The 18,163-nt window shown below is 22.5% G+C and overlaps 6 protein-coding genes across 6 annotated transcripts; 2 read left to right on the forward strand and 4 right to left on the reverse strand.

The window, feature by feature from the left end:
• Positions 1 to 609: 609 nt before the first annotated feature.
• On the reverse strand, positions 610 to 2,031 carry PBANKA_0812600 (conserved Plasmodium protein, unknown function; the record flags this gene model as incomplete). The annotated part of the gene is made up of 5 exons (XM_034564284.1): positions 610 to 642; positions 742 to 948; positions 1,135 to 1,174; positions 1,314 to 1,461; positions 1,830 to 2,031. The coding sequence occupies 5 exons, from the start codon at positions 2,029 to 2,031 to the stop codon at positions 610 to 612; spliced, it is 630 nt and encodes a 209-aa protein (XP_034421097.1).
• A 2,071-nt stretch (positions 2,032 to 4,102) lies between these two features.
• On the forward strand, positions 4,103 to 5,332 carry PBANKA_0812700 (conserved Plasmodium protein, unknown function; the record flags this gene model as incomplete). The annotated part of the gene is made up of 1 exon (XM_034564287.1): positions 4,103 to 5,332. The coding sequence occupies one exon, from the start codon at positions 4,103 to 4,105 to the stop codon at positions 5,330 to 5,332; it is 1,230 nt and encodes a 409-aa protein (XP_034421098.1).
• A 528-nt stretch (positions 5,333 to 5,860) lies between these two features.
• PBANKA_0812800 (GTP-binding protein, putative) lies at positions 5,861 to 8,695 on the forward strand (the record flags this gene model as incomplete). Its single annotated transcript, XM_034564288.1, has 1 exon — positions 5,861 to 8,695. One exon carries the CDS (start codon positions 5,861 to 5,863, stop codon positions 8,693 to 8,695), a length of 2,835 nt encoding a protein of 944 aa, XP_034421099.1.
• A 159-nt stretch (positions 8,696 to 8,854) lies between these two features.
• Positions 8,855 to 9,631, reverse strand: PBANKA_0812900 (conserved Plasmodium protein, unknown function; the record flags this gene model as incomplete). The annotated part of the gene is made up of 1 exon (XM_034564289.1): positions 8,855 to 9,631. One exon carries the CDS (start codon positions 9,629 to 9,631, stop codon positions 8,855 to 8,857), a length of 777 nt encoding a protein of 258 aa, XP_034421100.1.
• A 1,110-nt stretch (positions 9,632 to 10,741) lies between these two features.
• On the reverse strand, positions 10,742 to 12,316 carry PBANKA_0813000 (inhibitor of cysteine proteases; the record flags this gene model as incomplete). The annotated part of the gene is made up of 2 exons (XM_034564290.1): positions 10,742 to 11,739; positions 12,250 to 12,316. The coding sequence occupies 2 exons, from the start codon at positions 12,314 to 12,316 to the stop codon at positions 10,742 to 10,744; spliced, it is 1,065 nt and encodes a 354-aa protein (XP_034421101.1).
• A 1,228-nt stretch (positions 12,317 to 13,544) lies between these two features.
• PBANKA_0813100 (conserved Plasmodium protein, unknown function) lies at positions 13,545 to 18,137 on the reverse strand (the record flags this gene model as incomplete). The annotated part of the gene is made up of 1 exon (XM_034564291.1): positions 13,545 to 18,137. One exon carries the CDS (start codon positions 18,135 to 18,137, stop codon positions 13,545 to 13,547), a length of 4,593 nt encoding a protein of 1,530 aa, XP_034421102.1.
• Positions 18,138 to 18,163: the final 26 nt, after the last annotated feature.

Consider the following 18,163-nt stretch of genomic DNA (forward strand, 5'->3'; position numbering starts at 1 on the left):
TCATTTTGCTATTTTTTCAATCATATTTTAACTACCATTTCTTTAGCATTATTATTATAGGTTGGTATTTTTTATATTTTCTTTTTATAAAGAATATACATGAACAAATAATTGTACAGTATACTCTATATGAAGGCGGGATGCGTTAAATTATTAACAAATATATTTTTTTATTTATTTTATTTTTCGTTTCTTTAAAACAAAAATTCATATTGAAATATAAACTATAACACAATAAAAATTTTGCACATTTTGTATTTATAAAAAAATTAAGCCTTGCAAAAAATTGTCACCATTTTTATAGCGACATTTGCAACACAGAAAATTATGATATAATAAAATTTTCTTTGTTTTTTACAAATTTTAATTAATAACGATGTAAAAATAGATGAAAATGGAGGTATTATCCTCCGAAGGTTATATGCCATGCAAATTATTATATATATATAACATGTTGGGGTAATTAAATGAGTAGGGCTTCTTTTTATATTACTTTCCTAATATTTGTTTCTTAAATTATTAAAAATTATGCTTAAAAAGAGTATGCATGGAGATACATATATTTCTTTTGTGTTTTTTTGTTTTTCTTTTTTCGAATATGTATATTAACTATACCTTTGTTTCTTTAGACATTTGAACAGCCTAAAAAAGAAAATAAATCTGTATTTATAATATATTACTACATAAAATATGCATGTATATTTTATATGTAAAAATATAAGTATGCTCTTTTGCATATACCTCATTGTTTTTTTTCGTGTTATTGTCCTCAGTTTTGTTAGTATTGAATATTTGGCTGATATTATTATATCGATTATCCCTAGAAACTTCCTTAAATTTTTCTTTATTAACTTCTTTAGAAAGTTCTGTTTTTCCAATAGTATTTTTTGAAAGGTGTGAGAATTTATCATTCATCAATTGCTTTTGTTTTAAAGTTTTACTATATTTCTAAAGAAATGAAATATCATATATAGAGATGGGCATGTGTTTAGACATATTTATGGGTGTTTTCATACATGTCCATTTACAAAATTTCGATAAAATCGAACAAACACATCAATTAAAGTCTGTTGTTTTGAGTTATTCATTAAAATGTTCGTTTTTTTGAATTGTTTTATTTTTTTTATTTCTTACATTTTTTATTTCGTTAATATTTTTTGTCATTTCCATTTTCCTTGGAAAAGTAAAAATTTGGATATTTATTTAGTTTACCGATTTACATATATTTATTTTTTTCATTTTATTTTTTAAATAAATAGACAAATGTAAAAACATATGCACGTTCAACGTTATGTTAAGAATTATTATGTTACTTTTTATGTTCCATATTTATATTTAATTTCACTTTTTGGATATTTTCTGATACATTACTTATTTGACTATTAATGGAGCCATCAATTCTTTTGTAATATTTTAACTGCTCATCCATTTTTACATTCTCTTTTTTTATTATTTCTAGTTCTAAGATATATTTTTAAAAGGATTTATGCTTATATATATCAAGCTTAGCTTATGTATAGTTATGTAAAATAAACATTTTTATATACGCATTTTTTTACATTTCGAATTTAAGTGATATATATAATAATTAGAAATCACATATATATATGTGCTGGTCTGTTTTTATGGAATATATAGAAATTTTATAAGTCATAGTAATAAAACTATCTTAAAAATAATAATTTTTTATTTTTTCGATTTAGGAAAATATTCTCTAAAATATGTTCCTCCATTAACTGCATTTTAATCAATTATACAGTCATGGAAAATAATATATATTATACACACACATATATATATATACATATTTTATAAATTATGAATATTACCTTGCTTAAGGATTAGCAAGTCGTCTTGTTTTTTAATTTTATCCTTTTCCGACGTTTTTAGTTTCTCTTTATAAATTAATATTTCATGAACTTTTATTAAATCTTTTAATTCTAGTACTAACCCCCCAATATTATTTGAAAACGCTTTCAAATGGTCATATCTTTTTTCTATAGATAAACTACAAGAAGCCATATTTTCCATTTTTTAGATATTCCTTAAATATTGCGATATAACATATAATTTATTGTATTTTATTATAAATAACAAAAAATATTTTTTTAAAATGTAAAAAAATAGACAATAGATAATAATCAAATACAACAATTTGAAATAACCATATTCCTACATATACATATTGTTACAATTACAAAAAAACGGCTCATATATAGACATATTCACGGGTATATAAATATAAAGTTCTAAGGCTAGGATAAATAAAAACACCAAATTAAAATTCGTTTTATTCGCTATTTCACGCATACCGTGTATGCTCTGTAAATACATATATATATTATTATGTTTTTTTAATTCATAAAATTGTGTCTTTTAAAAAGTTATGTTTTATTGCCTATAAATTTTTTTTCTTTTAAATAATTTTTTTTAGTGAAGATAAGAAAGAAATATTACTTGTTTGGTTAATGACAAAACTTTTGTCTGTATCGCTTGCTTTAATTCACATTTTTTACATCTTTTATTTTTTTTGAGCTAATTATAGCGAACAAATGCATTTCATTAGAAGACGATATTAATAAATATTAATAAGAAAATAAAAAATAGAATTTTTGTTTGAATGATTAACATATTAATTTTAATAAGATATATTCACATTTTTAGTATGCTTTTATTTTATGTTTTTATAGTTATTAAAAATATTTCCATCCAAATTATGTTAAAAGCTATACATGTGAGAAAACAAACCCACACATTAATCTCTAATAATAATATTTTATAATATATACAATTAGCCATTAAAAATGTCTGATACCAATTAATACACAAATAATGACAAAGTAAAATTTATATTTTAAAAATAATTTTAAGCATATACAAGCTTATTATCCATATATTAGCTCTTTTACTGTGCTATGAATTTTAATATTACTTTTTTTCAAATGCTTATTTATATGCATTAATATATTATATATATTTAAATTTCTCATTAGGTCGTTATAAAAGAAAAATTTATTTCCAACGAAATAATTTATATACAAGGGATGACACAAAATGTGCTAGACCAATATATTATAAAACAAAAAAAATAAACACATTTATTAAAAAAAAGCAATAAATCCCCATTATTTGTTAATAAAAATAAATATTATAAATTAAAATTAAGGTACACAATGTGTATACATATTGGTTTTTTTCTTAATTTTTCGAATTTTTATTTACAAAAAAAATAAAATTAAATGAACTCATTTGAATAATCAAATACCTTTCCTCTCACAAATATAATTAAGTGTAATTTTTTATGAATTTTTTAAACGATTTTATGTCACTATGAAATAAACAGTAAACAACACGAAGAAAATAAAAAAAAGTATTAGAGAAATGATATTCTTCAATTATATTTCTATTAAAGGAAAATAAAAAAAACATATATTTTTTTTATTAATAATAACTTTATTTTGGAGTATTAATATATATGTAAATATAAGTAAATTTCGTTTACAAACTATAGTTATGGTATTTTATTAAAACGTAAAATGTGATTTCGTAATAAGGGTATATATATTTATACATGTTTGGATATACAAGCATATTTTGAAATGAATTAGTTTATAACTTAAAAAAACAAAAAAGGCAGAAGAAATAAAGAAATAACATACGAATATTTTATGGCAAACTAAGAAGTGGGAAACACACATACATTATATACATGTGTATTAAGTAGACCTCAATGGCAAATGTAGTTTATTATTACAAAACAATAAACTATGTGGTGGTAAAAAGCTATAAATATATTGAGAGAAAATATATCTCAAAAAAATAGAGCAATAATAAAATAGTTTACATTGATAAATTGTTTAATATACAAAATAAACACATCAAGTATGATATAATTTTAGCAAAATTTAAATATATTTTTTAATAAGTTATATTATTTGTATTATATATAATATATGCATGTTTTCAGCTATCCAAAACTTGTTTTGTATGACAATAATGTGAATTTTTTAAATCCCCACTATTTGACACTCGTGCCCTTTATTTTTGTTTTATATGATCTTTCCTTTCCCTTCTGTTCCTTTTCTTTCTTTTTTTTTCGTATATGTATATTGAACAGAAGAGAACGTTATTATATTATATTGCTTTGCTATTTTTTTTAATATTTAAAATCAATTTGAATGAAAGTCATTCCCAATTTTGTAATTCATCAATAGGAGTTGCAAAGCATTTAAATTATGATAGCAGGAAAGAACAAATATGTAATAATGACATAATAAAAAGAGGATATATAAAATATATTTGTAAGCCTTCAAACAATAATAATAATAATAATAATAATAATAGAATAAGAAACCGAAAGTTGAACCATGTTTTAACAATAGAAGATTATGCAGATGAATCCGGAAAAAATGGAAAAAATGGAAAAACTAAAAAGCACAAATATAATTTCCTCTCAAATCAACATAACATAGTTAAAAAACATAAAAATAACAAAGTAACTTATAAAAATTGGAAAGTGCAAAAAATATCGGTGTTAAATTATTCAGTTAATAATATAAGTATTGCACCAATTTTTTGGGGAAAAAATAATACAAATTTAATTATAAAAAAATGGCATTTAAGGAAAAAAAATATAAATATACCTATATATTTAATGGCAAGTACTGATGCTACAATAATGGATATAAATGTATCACCCGATATTTCTTCTCATATAGAAACAGACAAAACCAGAAAAATGTGTATAAAACCTGTAGAAAACAATACATCAAGTAAATTAAAAAGCAATGATGGTGATGATCAAAAAATAAAAACAAATCAGCATGAAAAAAAAAAAAAATCCACAAAAAGAGTTTTGTCCGAAGAATCTAAAAAAAGAATGAAGGAGAAACTTCGATCAATTATGATTAAAAAATGGAAAGATGTTGATTTTCGAAAAAAAATGATAAAATCCTTTAAGAAGAGAGGTGCCCACCATAATAAAAAAATATCAGACACCATAAAAAATAAATGGAAAAATGATAAAGATTACAAATTAAAAACACTAGAAGGCCAGCGAAAATATTTTATAAAAAAATGTAAAAATAATAACGCTATTTCAAGCAAAACACGAGAAAAAATATCAAGATCTATGAAACTCTATTGGCAAAATAAAAATAAATATAAAGCATCACAACCTAACAATTTACAATCTATAATAAAAAAAAAAAAACAAAAAAAAGTTTGGGAAAATATATATTCAATTATTTTGAATAAAAATGTAAATGATTTTAATAATTATCAAACATTTCATCACAATCTGTCGATTAATTTACAAGCCGCTCTTGGCTAATTGAAGCGGGTCAAATCCGCTTTATACTGTTTTTCGTGCATTATATTATTTTTTCTTTTTTTGAATGTGTGTATGCTCATAATCGTTTATCCATGCATTTATTCAATTGTTCTCTAATTATTTAATATATTTTTTTAACAAAAATGGGCTTATATTTTTTTTATTAATATTGATATTATTTTATTTTTTTAAATAACTATTTACCATTTTTATATTTCTTAAATAACACATTAAACATTTTTTTTTGCTAACTATGTAATTTAAATAATGTTACAAAAACAAAATGGCTATATAATGCCTTTCATTATCGATTTTATGTAAATTATTAATACTATGCTATACTTAGAAAAATGTTAGGAAAATTATCAAATGTTATAATTTTTAAATCTTCGAAAATACTATCATATGAGCATTTATATTGCGTAGAATATAGTAAATATGTGTTTTTATAATTTTTATATGATTGAGTATATTATATATATATGTACTACATGTATGTACAATTTGGGGTTTGTTTGACTCGTTTTAATGATTTACAATTTGAGCTTTTGGAGGATATTACGCATTTCTATATTTATAATATTCCTATTTAATTTTACATATGTATGTAATATTAAATACAATGTAATAAACAAAAAAAATGTATCCTTGGTCAAAGATACACTAATTTGTCGAGAAAAGCGACAAAAATGGTGGTTATGGAAAACACCCTCCTTTTTAAAAAGGCATAGTTTTAGTAGGATAATAAAATGTTGTGATAAAACACAAAATAATATAGGCCGTTCTAAAAGGTCGATTTGCTCATTGAATTATATTCCAAGTTTTAATCTCCTATTATTATTAAAAAAATGGGAAGGACTCATAAAAAAAAAAAAAATTAATCACAACTTTTATGAGATAACGCATAATAAAACAACGAGAAATATAAGTTCAAAATGGCATATATCAGGAAAGGGAGATATAAATGATTATACTAAAGAGAGCGATATCAATATTTATAAGGACGAAGAATATAATAAAAACCAATATAATGATAATAAAAATGACGATACCCTCAACAAAGACATTATTTCAATTGGAAATTCAAATTTAAATAATGAGATGTTGCATAAATATAACATTGAGCAGAAAAACGTTCGTAATTTTTGTATCCTAGCACATATTGATAGTGGTAAATCAACTTTAGCTGATAGATTTTTAGAATTAACAAATACGATTAAAAAAAAAAGAATGCAAGATCAGTTTTTAGACATGATGGCCCTCGAAAGGGAAAGAGGGATAACTATTAAATTAAAGGCAGTTCGTATGAATTATAAAAATTATATTTTTAATTTAATCGACACACCTGGCCATTTTGATTTTTATCATGAAGTTAAAAGATCACTAAATGTTTGCGAAGGTGCAATTTTGCTAATAGATGGGGGTAAAGGTATTCAAGCACAAACTCTTAATATATTTTTAGAAATAAAAAAACACAATATAAAAATAATTCCAGTAATAAATAAAATCGATTTAAATACATGCATATATGATAAAATTTGTGATGATTTGGTAAACAAATTTGATTTTAAAAAAGAAGAAATTTTAAAAATATCAGCAAAATATGGAAATAATGTAGAAAGTGTATTTCAAAGAATCATAACGGATATACCTTATCCTCCTATAAAATCGAATACATTTTTCAGAGGTGTTATTTTTGATTCTTTTTATGATCAATATAAAGGAGTAATATTAATCATTAAAGTATTAAATGGATTTCTAAAAAAAAAACAAAAAATTTATTTTATAAATAGTAAAAAATCGTATATTATACAAGAGGTGGGTTATTTAACCCCTGGTATGAAACCAACTGATATAATATACCAAGGGGATATTGCATATATTTCTTCAAACATTAGAAATTTTGATGATATTGAAATTAGTGAAACTATAATCAATAATGATGTGGTTCAAATCAATGAACAAAAAAAAAAAATACACATAAATATTAAAAAAAGCGATTTTTATAACACACTGACAAATACCGGCCAACATATTTCTAATGCTATTAATAGTGATATGGATGACCCTATCAGCATAAATTTTAAAAATAAAGAAAATGAAAACTTAATAAATATAAAAGAAGCTCGATGTGATGCAGAATATGACTTACACTATTCTGGCAAAAAGGAAGTGGTTATGGAAACAAACACAATAAAAGAAGTGAGCCAAATCGAAAATACAGATATTGGTATAGATAAGATGTATGAAACAAATGAAGAATTCGAAGAAATAAATATAAAAGATATTGCGGCGGATAAAATAGACATTGCTTATCCATCTGTTTATTGCAACATATATAGTGTGAATGATAAACAATGTAAAGAGCTAGAAGTCGCATTAAATAAATTGAAACTAAATGATACATCCTTTTCATTTAAAACGGATATATGTGAAACATTAGGAAAGGGTTTTAAATGCGGGTTTAATGGATTATTACATTTAAATATAATCCAAGAAAGGATCAAAAGAGAATATAATGTAGAAACTATTATTACGGCTCCTTCAGTAAATTATTTAGTAAAGGTAAAGGAAAAATATATAGATAAGAGGTTAAAAGCAAAGTTAATAGAAAAAAACTTTGATATAAATAGTATTAATATAGATTCTGTAAATTCTGCATCTGTGAAAAAAGAAGCAAGTGAAACTAAAACACAAAATGGGATGTTTTTTATGACCAGTAATTCAAATGATATACCTCAGAAAAATTATATTGAACATATATATGAGCCTTATGTTAAAACAAATATTATTACACCTGAGGAATATCAAAAACATATAATGAATGAGTGTTTTAAAAGAAGAGGAATTTTTATAAAAAAGGAGCATATAAATGATCAAATAATTTTTACTTTTGATATGCCATTATCAGAAATTTTGATTAATTTTTTAGATGAAATAAAATCATCAACTAAAGGTTTTGGGTCAATGAGTTATGAAAATTATATTATATATAAACAAAGTGATTTATACAAAGTTCATATATATATAAACAATAAATGTATTGAATCCTTGACATTTATTGCACATAAATTAAATTATCAAGAAAAATCTAAAGCCCTTGTCTCAAAATTAAAAAGTCTAATTAATCCTCATCAGTTTTTGATTGTTATTCAAGCTGCTATTGGGTCAAATGTTTTTGTTTCTGAAAAAATTAAGCCATTAAAAAAAAATGTGACTGCCAAATGCTATGGCGGTGATATAACACGACGTAGAAAATTACTCGAAAAACAAAATGAGGGGAAAAAAAAAATGTTTACCATAGGTAAGGTAAAATTACCTTCTGGAATTTTCACGAAGTTATTTAACATAAAAGACAAATAACAAGACGTAAAAAAAACATTCAAAAAAAAACGTGAAAAAGGTAAAAATTAATTCTTTATTACAAATATAGCATATATTACTATTGCTAACTCTTGGTTTATCGAGAAAAGAACAAAAAGAAAACGTGAGGAAATGTGTGTATTATATCATTGTTTTTTTTTATTTAAATTTTTTTTTTTGTAACAATTCATTTCTCACTGTATGAATTCTTTTCTTCAAAAAAAAAGACAAGCATAAAAACATACTGCATGAGAACATATAAATAGGAAATAAACTATTTATGTCATATGCGTTTATTAACTTTTTATTATCCTTTAAAAGTTTATTATTATTATTATTTCCAGTATCACTATGATTGCCCATCGACCCTTTCTCTGTATGAACATCTTCTACACATTTATTCTTATTTGTTTCAATTTTATTAAAAAGGGATAAGTTTGCGGTAATTTTTCTAATATCGATATAACTATATAAAATATTTTGTATTTTATGAATTTTCTTTTTTAATTTATTAATTAACTTATATTCTTCTAAAATTTCATTATTATAAATATATATTAAGGGCTCTGATTGATTATAATTTTGTGGATTATACAAAATATAAATATCTTTTTCTCTCGATACTTGGTCAAAAATGTTTTTTGTATAAATATTTGTTTCGATATTTTGATCTTTGGGTGTTTTAAATAAATTCATGTATATTTTATATTCTTTATCATTTTCAATCCTTTCATTATTTATAAAAAAGAAATATTTTATATTTAAGTGAAATGATCCACCTTGAAAATGTTTTGAATATTTTAATGTAACATTATCAATACATCCATTTATTTTTGCCCATTTTTTTTTCGTTCTATTCTCGTACATTAAATAGAAACTTAATGTTAGTCCATATGAGCCAACTATAAGTGGTATGCCTGTTTTTACCTTTTCCATTTAATTGAATAATTCACCCCATAGTACATTTAATAATATTCAACAAAATAATAAAGCTATGTTACTATGCTGCTTTTTAAAACGCCCTTATAATATCACGTTTATTATTTACACTTTATTTCATCACTTGGTTATTTCACTTTTCCCATTTGATAAATCTTTAAATTACCCTTCCGCTTTTCAGTTGTGCCTCCTTTTTTATATATTATATACAAATACTTTTCTTATCCAAACATATATATTATTCTACACGAAATTCCGCACTTATGAAATTGTGGAAAGAATGAAAAAGGGGTGTACTTGTTATATCAATTTTTTTACAATAAAAAATATGGCACAAAATAAATATGCTTTCTTATAATTTGCTATATCCATAAAATGAATATAATACCATTACACCTATTAGCTATGCTTGAAAAGTAAATCAAAAATTTTAAATAAAACCGCAACAATAGTATAACATATAATGAAGAGATATTCAAATAAATTGCTAACCAAGTAAAAAATTAAATAAGATAAATATTTTGCTAATTACTTTGTTCATTTTTATCAAATGAAAAAAAAACATTCCTGTAAATCTTATTTTATAAAAAATATATTTTTTTTGGATACTTTTATATCCATTCCGTATATTCTACTAATTTTCGTTGAGATTAAACTATTTTTTCACAAAAATAATATTTCTTTAATTATTATTAATCACACATTTTTATAATTTATGATCTATTAAAAAAATTCATAAATAATTGAATTGTATATATAATTATATGCATGTACATACACTTTGCAGTATATTGAAGGAACTTATCTAAATAAATCATTTGGATAATTATATACAAGTAAAAACATTTTTGTCGATAAAAATTATAGCATAGCCATAATAAAATTAAAAACATATACAATGATTAATATTAAAAAAAGATGCTTAAATATTATTAATTTGAAAAAAATAGATAAAAGAGTACCCTAAAGCTATGTAGGGGCATAAAAAAAAATTATTATTGCATATATTATATATACGCATATATACAAGCTTGTATGCGGTGATGTATATTAAATCATGGGAGAGCGTCAAACCCCTTTTCACAAAATTTTAATTATTTATACTCTTTATTGGACAGTCACGTATATAATTTTAGTGTTTGCTCCTGAAGTTGGTGAAAATGGTCTATAATATGAATAAACAATATAATATTTTCCTGGTTTATGCCCTTTAATTACACTTCGCATCCTATCTGGGCCTCCAAGTAATTGCATTTGGGGTTTCTTGGGTTTAGAATCACTTTCTTTTTGCTCTGGTGATTCGATTTCCCTATTTACATTTTTTGAACTATCATGCTCATCGATTTTATATTTTTTTGGCTGAGTAACAGAAATTTCTTCTGAAAAAAATGATTTTTTGGTTAATTTTGTGGGGAAATTCTCAGGATTTATAATGGGTTCATCCTTGTGTATTCCTAATAATACCCATAAATATCCAGTACCAGCATTTCCTTCGAGGTCAATACATAATATTTCACCAACAGATAATGATTGGGTAATAGTTTCTTGATTTGTTTGATTTGAAATATTTCCTAGTTTTAATGATTTACCACATTTTTCATCTCCAGTCAATTCATATTTACTATCAACTTTACCACTTTCATTCATTGTGTTGTTTTCTTCTAAATTGCTTTTAATATTTATATCTTTAATTTTATTCTCTAAATCTGATTCCGAATTTATTTCGATGTATTCGGATTCTTCGTTAAATGCTATATTAGAATTAAGATGGTTAAATGAGTTGTATGAAGTAGTTGGGTATTTTTGATTATCTTCTATATCTTCGCTATTATCAGAAAAATTACTTGCTGTATAATTTAAATCACTAATATCGCCATTAACAGTATCTCCAGATATTATACTACTGTCATGGTTTTTATTTGATTTTATTTTTTTTCTAATTAATAATACTGATTCTTCTTTATTACTTTCGTTATCGTTTGAACTTCCCGTATTATTAAAAGGTATGATTGTGAAATTTGAAGGGGATTTTCCTTTAAAAATGTTCTTTGCGATTTTTAGCCAATTTGTTTCGTTTACGATATCAAAAGAGTATATGTCGTTATCTGAGCATAAATTTAAGAATATATATAAATATTTTATATAGTATATATAATAATTGATATACATAAATGCACCCAATATGTACAATATTATTAATAGAGCTATATATGCGCACATTTTAACATCTAATGACGTAACGAAGCTATTTTAGCTTTCGTATAGAAATATGAATAGTTAAAATAAAAAATAATTTTATTTATAATATATAGCTAATAAAGCTATAAATTATATATATGTATTAACCAATCGGCTTATAACATAATGCATTATATGTTCTTATACACATAGCTACTCTACATGTTTATGTATGTGCATCGTTTCACTATTCATTGTTTTTTTGTTTATTTTTTTCACATAATATAATCATAATTTTTAATCAACATAAAAAATAGTTTCATTTACATGCAGAATATATATAGGTATATTCTCTATATATATGTACTTTTCCTTATTATATTTTATACATATTCTTTCAAATTTAAAAAATTACTATGTTTTAATTATTATATTACCTTCACAATGTGATAAAAGGGCTAGGATGGAGCATATATTAAACACGAAAAAAGTTATACTTTTCATATTGAAAAACTATAACTATATATATTTTTCCTTTTTTTTAAGAAAACTGTTAAATAAGGCAATTATAAAACAAAAAAATATAAGTATATATATACAAAAATTATATATAAATATAACGAAAAAATATTATAATATATATAAAGTTAATTTTGGATATAGCTATAGAAATTATAAAATATAAAACTGCATAAAATTGCTAATTACATATATAATATATATTATATATATATATATATATATATTTATTTACATAAACGTGCCTTTAATTTTTTTCAATTAATTTTTTAAATTCTTACATAGTATTTAATATATAACATTCAACAAAAGGAAATAGCATTCAATATAAATGTAAATTAATTTTGGATATATAATGCATTACTATGTGTTATTATATATATTTTTATACATAATATTATTAATTATATATTAAAAAAAATTATATATATAAGCAATTTTAGTAAAAGCTAAAAAAATGGATGTTATCCAGTTAATCCATTATATACTATTCAAATATAATGCAAAGGCTTTTATACAGATCATTATACATAATTATATGTGCATGCACATACTGGTTTTGATTTGTTTTTATTCATAAAAAATTTTACATCGTTTATTATAAGATAGATAGAAAAAATGGTTGAGCATATTTGTTTATATTTTTATCAATGCTTGCGGAATTATAGCTACTTTTAAATAAACACTAAATATGAATAAAGCAAGTGTATTTGTAACTTATAATGTACATTATGGTGTTAGCAGACATTAATCCTTAATGCATCATAGTCTATCTCTATATTATATATTATATATTTTTTGCCTGTAAAAAATATAAACCACATTTTTTTACCACTTAAATGCCCATTGTATAAAATTGAATAAGATCATTTTTGAATGAACTTTTAATTTTTTATAGTGAATATGAAGGAAAAAGCTATTATGTGTGTATATTTTTATATGTTTGATTATTTTATGAATATATTGGTATAATGTGATAAAATTAAATTAAAAATATAAAATTTTTAAATATGGTAGTTTTCCATAAAAAATATTAAAGACATAAATTAAAAAAAATCAAACTATATATATGTATTATATAGTGTAGAGACAATTGGGAGTATATAATTACGATAAACGAAAGCTCATCATTAAAAAATAATGATCATAAATGCAAAAAAATGTTAAGTGAAAAAAAGAGAAGGTTTTTTTTTTTGTATAGACACAAAGCAAATCAATTAATATAGTAACTATTCCCATAAACAAGCTTTCTCAGATTAATGTTACTCAGCATATTGAAAACATAATTTTTATACCTATAACCTGGATCATTATTTGTTTCAATTAAAGTCGAAAATTGTCCATTTTTATCATTTGCTAATACATTTTTATCATCTCCAATTTCTTGCTGATCTTGTTCATTAAATTGTGCATTTTTAGATATATGTTCTTTTAGTGCAAACTCATTATTCGTACTATATTGGTTATTATGATCATCATATATATTTTGATTATTTTGATTATCATAACTAATGAATGACGTTGAATCGAAACTTGTTTCATTGTCTCGTAAAAAAATTGATGGAATATGAATTATTTTCAAAAAATAAAAAAGAGACATAATTCCTATCATAAATTTATAAAATAATTCTTGAAATGTTTTACTATAACAATATGAGGATAGTTTACTTCCATTATTATTTTTATTTGTCCCGGAACGAGTATCACGACCTATATTGTTGATATTCTTTTCGCTGATTTCATGTGTATCTATATATAACTTTACATTAATATATTCAACAAACATATTGGAAATGTTCATATATTTCATATTCATTCCTTGAATTATTTTAAATATAATCACAAGGTCTTCAATTTCACAAATTTTTCCAATATGCTCAAAAGAAAAATATTTTATTTCATCATTCATATCGTCTAATTTACGATTTTTGGGGTTCTCTTTGGAAATCATTTTGTTGTCTTGAACTTCCAAATAATCTCTTCTTCGGGATTTGTCCAATATAGGGGATTGCTTACTCATTTTTTCATTCCAGTTTCTCAAATTTTTTACTGATCCAACAGACTTATAACTCAAAGAAAAATCAAAATTAACTGAGTTTATATCTTTTAATTCTAGTTTGTTATAATAAAGGACATTTAATAATTTCATTTGCAAATTAGGTTTAAATGTATCATAAAATTCCACTGAATGTTCATGTGTTATACATAAATTTGCCAGTGGAAGTAAATATACGCATGGTATTAAAAGAAAGTATAAATATTCACAGAAAAATACCAAAATGAACTCAATGCATGTTGTATCTATATCTTCAGTATTCATATTACTCAAATAGTTTTCTATTATTATATCAATTTTTTCATTATTATCCATAATGCCATCAAAATTATTACCATTATTTTTGGAAATATTATTATTTGTATCTTTATTTTTGCCCATTTCAGTGATATTTTCATAATCGATATTTATATTAATTGGAGATAAATCAGTATATGGTATTTTTTTATTCGTACCACCAACTGAAGTTTGATGCCAACTTATATGGCTATTAATTACTTCTTTGAACATCTCCTTTTTTGGTGTTCTATTCAATTCACTCTGATTATTATAATCATTTTCATTTGGGGTAAACTTATTGTTGCTATTTTCATAACCTGAAAACCGCTTGTTGTATTCGTTTTTTTTTTTCACAACAATTGATACATTTAAAAAAATAATCAAAAAATATATTTTGTTCAAAAAAAAAGGCATGCTTAAAGAGGGAGATGAATTTGTTTTGTTTTCTCTATAGCTGTTTATATATTCCTCCAACCTAAAAATATAAGAAGTATCTTTTAAAAAGGAGAAAATATCATTTATAATTTTTTTTATTATATTTTTTTTAGTAACGTAAAGATTTATAAATAAATCACAAATTGTGTTTAAGATTTGTTTTATTTCTTTGTCTATTTCATCACTTGCTGTTTTTAAATTTTCTAAATTTTGTATAATATATCTTCTTTCATATTTTTTAAATAAGTCTTTTATAAATTTTACTCTTTTTCTTAATGATGTATATATTGGAATATTTTTTAAAATAATATTAATTATAGATAAACATATGTTATATTTAGTTTTTTTATAAATAAGTTCAATCATTCTTATACAGATCGATTTAACTAGGCATTTATGTAAATATAATAGTTCCATTTTCTTCTCATTTTCATTATCTTCCTTAGTGTAAATATATTTTTCCCCATCATTACTCTTCTTAATATTTTTATTTCCTTTATTTTTACTTATTTTATCATTAACATCAGTATTACATGTCTCTGCTTTTGAAACAATATTTTCTTCATATTTATATATTTTTAAATATTCATTGTTTTCCCATTCTTTTTGTAGAATTTGGAATCCATCAATATTATGCTCAGATTTCATGTGATTAAATAAATTATTTATAACATATTGTTTTATATAATCACAATTGTTCATAAAATCATTATTTTGGTTCCTATTGATTGGTGATAAGTTTTCAGACAAATTATGCATACTATAATTTTGATAATAGTAACTTTGAAATATCCCATTGTTTTTTAATTTATGTTTAATAAGATCTCTGTTTAATAAAAACGAATACGATATATCTTTCCCCTTATTTAATCCATTTACATTGGGCAAAAAGGTTATTTCGTTATTATCTGAATTGTCTATTTCATTCATATTGTCAGTGGTATTATACCTATCTATTTTATTAATTGCTTTTACAAATTCGGTACTTTCATTAATTTCATTACCCTCTATTTTTTGAACAATAACATTTTTCATATTTTTTGCATCGTTACTTTCTTTTTCATTATATATAAAGCTAAAATTTTCTATACATATATGAAAAGATTCATGCTTAATTTTTGATTTTTTGTTCATATGACCATTTATCAAATTAGTATCATCTTCATATTTCAATATTCCATTTCTTTCTATTCGTTTATTATTACACTTTTTAATATTATTATGCTCATTTGATGAATTTTTTTCATTCTTTTCATTTTCTAAGCTATTTTGAATGTTCATATCATATTTACCCAATGTGTTATTTTCTTTGTTTCCCTTTTTAAAAGCATTTATGTTATCTTGTAAGAAGTCATTATGTCTTTTATTTTGAAACGTATCTTTATTTTTATCGATTTTTTCATGAAACTGTTTGGATATGGGAATAGATTTGTTACTTAGCATTATCATTTTTTCTTGATTTGCAATTTTTCTTTTCTTTTCCATATCAATAATATATAGTATGTTTGATTTTCCCATATTTTTAAAGTAGTTAATATGAATTTTATAAAAATTACTTGCATGTAATAAAAGTGCATATTTTTTATGTATATTCTTTACATCAATGCAACTTAAAGATTTAATCAGTTCACCTTTATAAATAGAAAATGTTTTTTTGGTATATTCCAACTGCTTTTCATTTTTATTGTCATGGCGTTCGCTACCCCTTTTTGTGACACACTCTTGATTATTTTCTTCATTAATGTCTTTTTCATTAAAATATTCCAATGGTATGTTTAGAAAAGATAAAAGCTTTTTATCAAAAAATTCTCGTATATACATATAAATAATATATTTTAATTTTAAAAAGCTAATACTATGGTTACAAAAAAATATATAATCAATTAATGTGTTATAATCTTTTAATTTAAAAAGTGCATTATTAAAAATAGGGTTGAACATTATATTTTCCATTAAATTATAATAATTTATATACATATTATAAATATTAACATGCAAATGTTTTGTTATAATATTATCTAAATTTCTTAAACCGGATAAGATACAACAATTTGTTATAATCACACTTATATTTATATTATTAATTTCTTTTAAATGAGTTAAATACAATAAAAATGCACTAAATGTAGATGATTTTAATTTTAAATAATTCTTAATAAATATAACTAAAACCCCATTTTTGTGTTGTCTTTTAATTACTTTATGAAATAATTCGTCAACATTATTTTTATCTATTTGTATTCGCTTATTATTAATACTACTATTTATTCTTTTTATAATTCGAATAATTATATTTTCCACTGTATCATTATGATACACATTTATTATGCATGCCATAATGTTTTTTTTTTTAGTTAAAATTGTATAAACCGGTGTTAGCATTTTATCATTGATACTATACGGATAGCTACTTCCATTGTTATTATCGTCACAAATATTATTTTCTTTATCAGGTATTGTACGTTCATTCCCCATATATATTGTATCATCTTTTTCTTTGTCTTCGTCAGGGCTATTGATTTTTTTCAAATGTTCTACTAATATTCTATATTGCATTAAATTTACAAATGGACACATTTGTGTTTTTATAATTAATAAAGATACCTTGTCATTTTTTAGGCATAAATGTTTGTTCAAAAAAATTATTTCTTTATCTATTATATTATTTACATAATTATATATATAACAATTCAAATATTTATTCATATTATTCCATGTTTCATTAAGTGCTTTACTTCTTAATAAAATAGAACAAACATCATCATCATTTATTATATTTGTATCATCGATTTTTTTTTTTTTTCGTTCTCTTCTTAATCTATTTAATTGTTTATTTTCATTTATGCATTCCAAATCATTTTTTGATTTTATTATTGGTAAAGCTAGCGATTCCAAGCAAACATTAAAATTGGGAATAACCAAATTATTAGGCTTACTTATGTTCTTACTCTTTATGTTATTATTATTGCCTTTATATTTGCTTAACCAGCAACTAGAGGTTACTTGAATTCTATCTTCATATTCTTCAGTTATCATTTTATAGATCACAAGAAACTAGTTTA

Source organism: Plasmodium berghei, assembly GCF_900002375.2.
Source record: "Plasmodium berghei ANKA genome assembly, chromosome: 8".
NCBI classification, from domain to species: domain Eukaryota; phylum Apicomplexa; class Aconoidasida; order Haemosporida; family Plasmodiidae; genus Plasmodium; species Plasmodium berghei.